This window comes from Ascaphus truei, chromosome 14 (genome assembly GCF_040206685.1).
Source record: "Ascaphus truei isolate aAscTru1 chromosome 14, aAscTru1.hap1, whole genome shotgun sequence".
In the NCBI taxonomy this organism is placed as follows: domain Eukaryota; kingdom Metazoa; phylum Chordata; class Amphibia; order Anura; family Ascaphidae; genus Ascaphus; species Ascaphus truei.
The window spans coordinates 23,118,644-23,130,789 of NC_134496.1; the positions used below are offsets into that span (position 1 = coordinate 23,118,644).

The 12,146-nt window shown below is 42.8% G+C and overlaps 1 protein-coding gene across 4 annotated transcripts in view; it reads right to left on the reverse strand.

Annotated features, from left to right (window-relative positions):
• The window catches only part of U2SURP (U2 snRNP associated SURP domain containing), a 93,576-nt gene that overhangs the window by 36,915 nt on the left and 44,515 nt on the right, over positions 1-12,146 (reverse strand). For all 4 annotated transcript variants that reach the window (XM_075570093.1, XM_075570092.1, XM_075570091.1 and 1 more), the window contains exons 2-4: positions 4,663-4,764; positions 3,461-3,575; positions 322-473 (exon numbers count right to left, since the gene is read on the reverse strand). In XM_075570093.1, the coding sequence (XP_075426208.1) occupies positions 322-473; positions 3,461-3,575; positions 4,663-4,719 (324 nt within the window). In that variant the 5' untranslated portion in view covers positions 4,720-4,764. The remainder of the gene's footprint in view (positions 1-321; positions 474-3,460; positions 3,576-4,662; positions 4,765-12,146) is intronic.

Consider the following 12,146-nt stretch of genomic DNA (forward strand, 5'->3'; position numbering starts at 1 on the left):
TTACACAAAACTAGGCCCTGAGGAAACTACATTCCAGGAGTAGCCAACTCGTCCTCACGGATCGACAACAGGTCAGGTTTTAAGGTTATCCTTGCTTCAGCACAAATGGCTGTCAACGACTAGACCACCTGTGCTGAATTAGGCATATCCTTAAAACCTGACCTGTTGGTGGCCCGTGAGGACTAGAGTTGGCCACCCCTGCTTTACTCCAACATACTGTATTGCAGTTATGATCATTTTTAATGTCCCAAGTGTGTTCTCATTGGTAAAACGTGTTTTATAGACGGAAGCAAACGAAGGCGCCATAAATCCACAGCTTACTGGTTTCTTAGGTTCTCCCAGTAAAACAGGGGGAGGAGGCGGCCTTTCGCTGCTGGACGACTGCTGCTGCTGCTGCTGTTGACTTTTTGGCTCGGAAAAGCGTGAAGACGGCTTGTACAGTTTGCCTCGCTTCTCATCAAGCTCACGTTCCTCTACATAATAAAGTAAAAGGATAATTAGTCATTTAACTTCTGCTTTAGTAGGCAGACCTATATATACCCTACTCCAAGACGAAGCGCTGTAATAGCGTCAAACGCGTAGAGGAGGTGGTGATGTAGCCTGCTGTCTAGTGTGTGCCTTATACCATTAAAGCCTTTTTGTATCACCGGAATCGTTTGGCATTTGACTGACTGATTGCTGTGGCGCTGGTTTTCACCCCCACCCAACAGACAAATATACACATTTAAAACATTTTTTTTAAGAGATTCTGTGCTTCTGCTTTTTTGATTATGTATCATTTACCCCCATGTTAACCACACAGGTAGTTTTATCCGAGGAAGGGGCTGTGCCCCCGAAACATTACTATTTATCTGCCTTTTATTATAAAGTCAATCTACAACGCATGTGCCTCCATTTTGTTGTATATTACCATTATACGCCTCTAGTTGGAATATAAGGCAGGGCAGGTTTGCACCAAGATGTTCCTACTTTCAGCAACATACAGGCAATAGGAGTGCCTCTGTATATCTGTGTAACCCCCAAATTAACTACAAATCCCCATGTACTGCTTATATGTTGGTGTTATACCTCTACTGTACTAGGGGCTGAAGAACTCCAGCACAATTGAAACAAAATGATGGAGTACAGGACAACTCCACTACCAATCTTTACAGACCCAAGACATGTTAAATAGCAGTGTCCCAGCATACAGTATTCTGCCAAGTGACTTTCTTTATTGCACAATAGCGCTATAATGTCACGTTCTAGGCTTTCAAAGCCATGGCCCCTCCTATATGATTAAAGCTCCGTGGAGCCCCTTTTTGCCATCCCATTTGGGTATGGGGGGGGAGAACACTTTTTTTTTTTTAAACTCAAAGCAGCAGGTTACGACAATGCAATTATCCAAGCTGCCGATCGATCGGTGAAGATCCTGTTTCCCAGGGCACACAATATGGCTGCCTATTTAAAAAGCAGAAGTGCTGTGACTTACTAAAGAGTTGCGATAGCAACCCAAGAAAGATCAATACATTTAAAAAAAAGTGCGAATTTTTTTTTTTAATTATTAATAAAAAGATATTAGAACAGAGAACAGGAACCTAGTAAGGGCACTCTAAACACCTGAAGGGTGATATGATGAACACGTTAAAACATACTTTATTGAACAAATTAAAATAATGGGTATTACAACGATAATTAAACGCTCCGATCCTATAAGTATGAACACTCGGTGAGGTGTTCTGGATCAAATTTGAGTAAACTGCACTTAACCACTAAATTGTGTAATGCAGTATGAACAAGTGGGTATGGTAGACCACCGTCCAGTATTACCAGGATGCCGTGAATGAACACTACTGTAATGGTGTGTGCTAGTATATATAGACCCTAAAGATGAAATGTACAGCACACTGACACGACTATGTGGACCCTAGCCAGGACTGCCAAAAGACAGTTGGGCAAAGTATCTGGCTAGATAATGTGGGTCCAGGCCACATTCAGATGTGGCAAGGAGATGTGTCTGGAAGTAGCTATAGGTATAAATGACCTGGATAAAGGGTCTAACGAGCCCCCGTTGTATTTGTCTTGAGGAAGCGGCTACGCGAAACTCGCGCGTCGGCAGATGGGTGCACGCGCAGGATTCACTTGCCTACCCGCGAGTCAGCAGGCGACAGTGTTCGCCAGTAACTGCAGCGCGCAATTCTTCATTTGAGTTTCCCACTTGATCGGATGATCTTAAGGGAGCTCAGTTTACCAGGAGCTGTCATTCCTACTGTCACACAGTAGCAGTAAGCTGTCTAATACTAATACAGCGTTACTATGTGTATACATCTTCTACCTCTCATCTAGTACTGATCCTTTAGAGACCAGCTCTGACAACAGAGCTGGTGTTGGATCAGTACCGTTTATTACTATACAGATACCTATTACTGGTTGGACAATATTATCCTAATATCAGCAGACCTACTACTTACCTGAGAGGTTTCTGAACAGACTCTACACTGAGCCTATGCCTGTTCAGTCCTACCTGTGTATTAAGTGTGCATGCCTAGTATGTTATGTCCACGTAGTGGAACGGGACCAATTGTTGAGCTCCCTCCACTCAGCTTCAATGTACTTGGGGTTTATCACATACCCAGGGGAACTGAGCTGACTCGTTAGACCCTTTATCCAGGTCATTTATACCTATAGCTACTTCCAGACACATCTCCTTGCCACATCTGAATGTGGCCTGAACCCACATTATCTAGCCAGATACTTTGCCCAACTGTCTTTTGGCAGTCCTGGCTAGGGTCCACATAGTTGTGTCAGTGTGCTGTACATTTCATCTTTAGGGTCTATATATACTAGCACACACCATTACAGTAGTGTTCATTCACGGCATCCTGGTAATACTGGACAGTGGTCTACCATACCCACTTGTTCATACTGCAGTACACAATTTAGTGTTTAAGTGCAGTTTACTCAAATTTGATCCAGAACACCTCACCGAGTGTTCATACTTATAGGATCGGAGCGTTTAATTATCTTTGTAATACCCATTATTTTAATTTGTTCAATAAATAATGTTTTAACGTGTTCATCATATCACCCTTCAGGTGTTTAGAGTGCCCTTACTAGGTTCCCGTTCTCTGTTCTAATATTATTCATACCTACCTAGGGAGCACCTACACCTATTACCTCTAGACAGCTGCGGGGGTTCCCCTATTTGTCTCTAATAAAAAGATATCCCTGCTTTAACACAGGTGGCTCAATCGAGCCACCTGTGCTGAAGCAGGGATATCCTGGAAACCTGCCCCGTTGTCGGGGTCTTGAGGAATGTAGTTGAGAACCCCCTGCATTATAGGATTTTGAATGAAAATGCTGCAATGTTTTCAAAGATCTGCTGGGTATTTACAAAGATTTTGTAGTTATTGTGGTAGCTGGCTGCAAAATAGATGCAGACACATTTCCTTCCATGGATCAAGCCTTCCCGTTCCCTTACCTTTCGTGGCATTCACAATTCCCCCTCTCACAAAGGTTTTCACTTTGCTGACGTCGCCTCCTTCGAAGGCCAGGAGGAATTCTTCATAGATCTCGGCAGCAGCTTTCTCATCCTCCTGTACACGCCCAAGTGAGGAATCGGATTAATCAGGCAAACAAGGACAGACCTGACTCCTGATATTGATCAATTGGACCAATTTCAAAGCGGTCTTGAGGAGGGCAGCAGAAGAGCAACAGCCATTACAGGCGATAGTGGCACTCTGACTAAATGCTGCCATGTTCCTCCATCCAAAGCAAACATCCATTGCCCAACTTGCATATGTTAAAGAGACAATCCAAGCATTTGATTTTGTGGCGAATTTTAGGTATTTTTTAACGTGGGATTGAAGCAGGACATCCACGGAGCTGAACCCCATTAATTTTAGCTCCAGGGACACTCTGCTTCTGGCGATACTCATCTCGAAAGGGGGTGCCGGTAGCATGTCTGCTCGGCTAGCAGGGTTCAGGAAATGTCAAAGTTTCAAAGCTCCCGAGCCCTGCGGGTCAATAGGAAGCCATGACGTCATTAGGTTCGGCTTCCTATTGGGAGCGTTAAACTTTGCCGAGATACCGACAAACCCTTAGAAGGTCTGAATCTTGGGAAGTACGGGGGTCCCCGGAGCTGAAATCAAGTGGGTTCATGTCTGGAGACCCCCTGCTTCAATCCTATATAAAAAGTAACATTAAAATGTCTTGGATTGCACCTCTAAGCCAGCACTTTTTTAACATGGAACGTTCCCTAAAAAAACTACACATGGCTCGGAGCAAGGTCATGATCGTGTAAACACTGAACAGCTTCAGTAACACATTTTCAAAACGGTCTACATGGCTGGTTATCTTAGTTTAGCAAAAGCGTGGGTTTGTCAAAAATCAATTCTATTCTGAGCGCTCTGGGGAATGGATTCCCCTTTCCGGTGTCTCTGCATTCAATGCTCGTATCTCCAGTTACCTATATGTTCCCACTGTAAAAAGTGGCGTTAATGGCTGGCGCGACAAAAAGATAAATAATAATTAGCAGAATCTAAAACGTGGAGCCAGATTACTGTGTGTGAAAGGAAGATTCTCTACACTACCAGGCCAAAAACCCGCCTCATACTGTCCCCACTTCGCAAACTGCAAGTCCATGTGCAAACTACGCCGCTCTGCGTTTACATCGTCTCTTACCTTCTTCTTCAGCTCCTCCTGCTCCTTCTTGCTTAAGGTTCTCTTAGCACTGCTCATTTTCCCAATGCTGAAGGATTTAAGTTTGCTTTCCAGAAGAGGTTGCTGCAGGGATAGAAAACAAAGCATTAAAAAACAGAACGCTTAAACGATTACTAAACCCATCATCGAGAATTTTCTAGCACTAGAAAAGAGCAGAAGCCACAGTTGTCAGCAATAAGGGCAACCTAGAACGGTTGGCATATGATCCAACATCTGCCTTGCCATTAAAACTTTATGGATCTAGACAGACCTAGGACCCCCATTGCTGATTATTGGGAAACCCGGTCAACAAAGGCAGTTTGCAGCTTTGAAAAACCTGGCCGGAAGACATTCAAGAATTGGATTTTACCTAGAGGAAAATAGTGCCAGCTGACTACAAATATAGCTCCTCACAAGAGATGTAGTCAGCAAAAGGAAAGGATTAAAAAAAGTGTGGTTCTGTTTAGGGTATTTGTTTTTTTTGTGTCTTGGTATGGAGCAGTGGGTGTCTCCAGGTCTGAATTGGAGTAATTTGAGCCCCGGGGACCCCCTGCTTCCAAGATACTGTACCTACCTGCGTAGGACATGCTGGTAAAAGGTTTACATGTCCCGTCGTATGGGAGCGAATTGGAAGCTGCAACTTCATCCGTCGCGGCTTCCTATTGGTTCGCGTAACGTGGGAGTATTAAACCAGCACCTTTGGGGGTATGCATCTCGGTAAACAGGGGGGCCAGAGTTGACATTAACGCAGTTCAGCTCCAGAGACCCCCTACTTCATACTTTTAAATGAGCATTCCTCTTTTTTTTTTTTAAACGCTTATCAGAAGTAGAAAATATGTATAGTGACAAGATGTCTGGATTGCAACATATTCAAAAAAATCATTTAAAAAGGAAGCCATGTTAGTCTCTGATTAATAAGGCAATGAACAGAAGAGGTCTGCAAAGACTTCCAAGAATTAGTATTTCGTACAATTACTTCACATATGTACACAATCCTTAAGCCTGCCAGAGTGGGTAAGTAAAGGAGTAAAGAAAAGCTGACCGTTCCAATAATGTATGTACAGGCATACCCCGGTTTAAGGACACTCACTTTAAGTACACTCGCGAGTAAGTACATATCGCCCAATAGGCAAACGGCAGCTCACGCATGCGCCTGTCATCACATCCTGAACAGCAATACCGGCTCCCTACCTGTACCGAAGCTGTGCGCAAGCGGGGAGACTATAGAGTCTGTTACAAATGCGTTATTTACATCAGTTATGCATGTATATGACGATTGCAGTACAGTACATGCATCGATAATAGGGAAAAAGGTAGTGCTTCACTTTAAGTACATTTTCGCTTTACATACATGCTTCGGTCCCATTGCGTACGCTAATGCGGGGTATGCCTGTATATCTTTAGTTATATAGCTCCATTAATGCACACCGCGCATCACAGCAGTAATACACGGGACAAAATAATATAACACATAATGGGAATAAGCGCTCGAGTCAAAGGTAACTTACAATTTTATCACATTTTTAATTTAGACTCAATTGATGTGCCCATTAACAATCTTCTTACGTTATGTTTGTACTTGAGTGTTTATTTATGGGGTAATTCATGGTCTGAAGCGGCCGGTCGCACCAGTTATCAGACGAAGACGCCAATTGATGCCAATGGAAATCTTTGTCCAATAACAACCCGAGCAGCCGCTTCAGCCTATGTTGAATTACTCCACTGTGCTCCCCACCGATGCTGAACATAAAATTGCAGCAGGGTAGTTAGTACATGAGGGCAAAGTACATAATTAAATATCTGTTTGTATTTTATGCCCCATAATGTTCCTTTTAATGAAAGCACCCGAGTCGCAGAGTATGGCTGCACAAGTCTAATCACACACAGCTTATTTTTAACTTACTGTAGTCACAAAAGCCCAGCAAAAAAAACCAGGAAGTCACAACAGTTATACGTACCTCACTTATTTGCCCCAGCCACGTCAAAGAAAAAACCACTAGTGATATGGACTCCTGATAATGACTACTACAAAATCAGAGAGCAAATGTAGGTTGCAGTTGGGGACACAAAATCTAAACGCCCCCTCCGAGGAAACAAGAACTCTGCCCCCGTTCCAGGAACGTACTGTGCCTTTAATGGACTATGGGGCCATATGTTTCAAGTTACCTGGTTAGTTTCTAATAATGCCGCCCATATGACAGAAAAGGCTTGCGTGTGATGATATCCCCGTAAATAGAAACAGCTACTTTGTTCCTGGAAAGGCAGAAATAGTACTGCAATTTACAACCACAAGTTAGAAGCTTCTGATGCACTCTCTTGGAGCCAGTGCATGAATGTGGTCCCAGAAGAAAATTCGGATGTGGGGAGTCAGTGATGAGCGCTTTAATGTTTGAAATTAACATTTTAATATCGATTTCTGTTACATAAAGTGTATTTTTACAGTGCGCACTCCTTTTCTATTTTCACTATGTGATTAGTTTCCATTCCAGCTACTTATCCCAATAAAGCATTTTTTGGACAGCAAGATTAACCTCCCAATTTGCCCTTTGCCCATACGTTTTATTGTGCAAGTTCAACACAGAAAGAAACATGACAAAAATCAGGCCCTGTGTATTTTGTTGGTGTAAACTTGACACTGTTGAACGGATTCTGACTTGTTACATTTGCTCACATTATAGCTTTGCTTCAATATAGTGAAAAGATGGGCAGTGTACATTTTACAAAACAGTAACTTCCCCCACCTAAATTAGGTGCATTAAGCACCTAGGGGCCATACAAAAACAGTAATAACTAATATCCTATGGCAATATTACATTGGGAAGTTACAGTTGTACATTATGAAAAAGAATCAAGACAGGAGGTTGCGCCCCAAAGATCTCATGGTGTCTGCATTGAAATAATCAGAAGTCACACAAGCTGTCATATAAAAATAAATAGTTTTGAAGTCTGATTGAAATAAAACACTAAATATAAACATCTATCATTTTAAGGAAATAAAGAGCATTAGTGAACCTGTTTGGTGGCATACACAGCTACCATGCATTTTAAGTCACTCGAGTGAGATTTCTGATACCAAATAACTATTGGGGTCATTTAACAAATATTTATTAAAGTTATTTTGAAGATTAAAGACAGCACAAGTTTAAGAAAATAAAACTGCTTTCCAGAGAATTTGGGGGAAACCGGTGTGCAGGAGAAAAAGCGCCTGTGCCGTAGGGCCCATGTTTTCTAAAGCCGTGCCTATAGTGCTGTCGATGGCGACACGACGGTGACGTTACCCGTGGCCACCGGCGAAAATTATATTTCGCCGGGCAGCGGCGTCGCGGGTTTACGGCCATTTGATTGGTTCAAGGGCGGCCACGAGACAACAGCCCTTGAAAAATCAAATTTTGGCGGCTACCAGTTTTCACAACGTCGCCCCGTCGCAGCAATGCATTTGTTATCGGGCAACGCCGCGTCGCTGTTATAAGCGCGGCCTAAGTGGTGCTATTCCACAAGACCTTTTCCTAGGCAGGAAGATACCATATGGCCCTTTTAAGTCAATAGGCTGTAAACTGCCCTCAGGTGGCAGAATGTATCTTGTGGAATAGCAACATATAGCAATAGTAATAATATAGGCCTTCATTCTATGGGGGTCAAAGTTGACTATAATGCAACAAGGGCACTTTTGAGCACAAAAAAGGGATTTAGATGGTGATTTTATTATGTTTTATGGGCAAAGTGATGTGTTTAAAACCTAATGACAGCCTCGCAAAGAAGAGGTTGAGCGATGTGGAATAACCAGTATATGAAACATGTCGCAACCTAAAGCCAATACCACGTTGTCTGCACAGCTCAAATAAATATCACTATTTCCATGTGCGTTACAAAATGATATACTGCCCCCATTCAAACCTTCAAATTGTATGCAATTAGCAGGCTCAGTTCTTTATTTATATGCTCCGTCCCTAAAGACCAGCAACATAAGTGTGTGTTAGGAAAGGTAATCGCCATCTCCTCACGCTCTCATTGGCTGAAACAAACAATCAGCTAATTGCAGCAGCTGGGGGTATTGCTAACATACACAAAAAAACAAATCCCGTAAATGTTTATCAGATAATTTACAAACACTCCTACTGCATGTGCATAATACAGATGTACTATAATTACTTGTTCACACACACTGTGTGTTAAGATATGCAGGCCCCTATAAAATCAGAAAAAGAGATAAAGACATGTTCTGGGGGAATCATTCAGTATTGCCCCATATCAAAAGGACTGATCACGGCAAAAAAGTATTCCCAGGTACCGGACAACACACCTGCACTGAAAGGCACAGAATCCATACGCCATAGGCCCATCCGGCACGAAAGGAGTTAAATATAACAAACATTTACATTCAGAAGCATCCCACGCCATTGAAATCAGTCCTGCTTTAGCAGCCCCAAGGCAACCTGGTTCATAGCAGCATTAGGTTTTTATGGGAAACAAACCTGGACCATTTAGAGAAGCACATGGAGAGAGGTTGGAGATATCAGAACAACCAATACACCACATATTTTCGTCTGCTCTACACCTTATACAAGACTTCTCTGTCTACTCACCAAAACGCGCCACTTCAGCCCCTCATACAATGCATAAAACTGTATAAAATTGGGATACTTCTGTGTGTGCTGCCCACTACTGCCGCTGAAGTCATTATTGATTATCGCTATCCGTTCAACCTTTATGTTTTTTTCTCTCATTTCAATCTAAATTTGTTCTAGTTGGAGCACACACACACACACACACACACACACACACACACACACACACACACACACACACACACACACACAAACACACACACACAGGGGCGAGTGCATTTTGTCTGCTGTCGCGTCTTACCGGCGGCGTGTGGTTCGGCGTATCCCGGCAGTCTCCTGCGCCTTTCCCTGCAACTCGTGTGAAAATGGCAAAGGATCACGATGTCACGTAGTGAGTGTCCTGTTGTCACGGCAACACGGCGTTATTTGCTGCCGCGCAGCCATTTTTACACGAGTTGCAGGGGGAGACACTGGAGTTTGAGGGGGAGATGCAGGAGAATGACGAGAGACGCCGCCATGACCCGACAGCGAATAAAGTGAAGGGGGTTACAATAAGACCAAAATTTTTTTTTTTAAAGTTGGGGGAGTGGCTTTTTTTCCAGTTTGTCGAGGGGTGTGAGGGGTATGTGTGTGTGTATATATACACACACACACACACACACAAACAAACAAACAAACACACGGCTCGACAAATGCACTCGCCCACTCACCTGGGGCGAGTGCATTTCGCCCACTGTCTAGTGTTCACTACTGCAGCGGCATGGTGTGGCATCCCCCAGCACTCTACTGCAACTTACGAGTGTCTCCCCTGCAACTCCTGTGAAAATGGCTGTGCGACATCAAATGACGCTTTGCTGCCATGATAACAGGATGGTACATGACAACTTGACGGCATGTAATGTCCCGTTGTCATGGCAACGCGGCATCATTTGACACTCGCAAGTTGCAGGGGAGAAGCAGGAGACGTCGCTGCAGGTAAGACTCGTGAGAGGGGTTAGAGGTTTTTTTTTTGGTTATAGAATTGTCGAGCCCTGTATATACATATACACACAAATCAGGTAAGCTTATATTTAACATTGTGTTAAGCTAACTATGGGACACAAATAATAAGCACCACTAACTTCAAACTAACATTTAACCCATTGCGACTGACAAATGATTTTGGAATTGTAAGATAATACCTGTACATATTAGAGATGAAGAAAAATTGGCGGTACGCAATCGGATGATCGGCCCAGGGGTATCGTGGTCTCAGGTGTGTAAGTAATACAAAGAGGACGGACATTTAGGAATCATCTACTCTTTGATAAAGCGCCATTTGGCGCAAAACGTGCAAGAGTGTTTTTTAATCGTGCTTTAATGTGCTGATAAACTTTTGAACAGCCTTGCTTACCTACCCTTGGTGTATTCATCCAATTGTACACCGCCAATTTTTCTCCATCACCAGCAGGAGCACGTCGACCACGGCACAATACAAAGGAGATCCCGTAAGTACCTCTCAAGTCTCCTTTTCACTGTGACTCTACAATTATGGATTCTATTGGAGACGGTGCCCAGACATGATTTTGTAACCAAGACATCTGGACTATATCAGGTCTGTGACTCACGGATTTAAGACCTACTGTAGGTTCCTACTTAATCACTGTTCGTATTACATGGAAACACAAGTACATGAACTTCATTATTGTTCTGAGGCTTTATTGATTTTACTGGACTTATTGTGATTTAAGTTCTACACTTTGTGTTTACTGACACTTAATAGCTATACATTAAGGCAGTTTTTGCAACACTGTTGGACTTTGGTTCTAACTGCACGGCATGAGGTTTTTCTTGATGCGCTGATCTGTCACTTACAAACAACTCTGTCCTGTACAGTTTAAGCAGATGTCAAAGAGAAACAAACCAGGTGTGTGTAGTGTGTCGTGTATCATCCTCATTTTGCAGATATTTATGCAGCTGGGGTTATTTGATGTAATAATTGAGATTTTTGTGCTAAAGGTTCTTTGGGGCTTGCTATTTTAAACCATCTTTATTATTTGTCTTTAATAAATCCTGTTTATATTTTGATAATTTGAGTGCTTGTTTTGGGAGTGTGTGTCTATATACACACATACACAGACACAAATTAAAGAAAGGCCTCAGCAGAGGCAAGTGTGGTGCATGGTAAAGGGCTGTTATATATAGCATGCAGCGTGCGTTCCAATGCGAACGCGCGTGCCGCATGCTTCCCCGGTCTATAGAGCCGGGAGCTGCAGGTAATGCATATGTGTGTGAGTGCATGTGAGTGCATGGGTTGTGTGAGTGAAAGGAAGTCCTAAATAAGATTTTATAAAGAAAAAAAAAGTTTAATAAATATTATTTTTTTAGTTCTGCAATCATTGACTGACACACACACACACACACACACACACACACACACACACACACACACACACACACGAAAAGATGATTTTCCTCATCTTCGCCGCTGTCTGTTGGCTCCCCTCTCCCTGCCGTGCGCAGCCCTTGTATAGAAAGGCTGACTAACGTCAGCCAACTAAAATTCGTAGCACACACCCGGCACTATAGAGCGTGCCTAACTAGTTATTGTCTGTGAGGATTCCTAGAGATCCAATATACCAGCACAGCACAAGAGATAAATCGCATAAAAGTGGTTTATTGGGTCCAAAAGGCACACACATATGCTTGACGTTTCAGTCCACAGGGGGACCTTCTTCAGGGACCACTTTCATGTGATAATCCCTCGTGCAGTGCCGGTATATTGGATCACAAGGGATCCTCACAGAAAAAAAAATTATTATATTATATATACACATTAGTACAGACGTGTGAAAAAAAAAAAAAAATATATATATATATATATATATACACACACACGTGAAAGAATGCCAACATTTATGT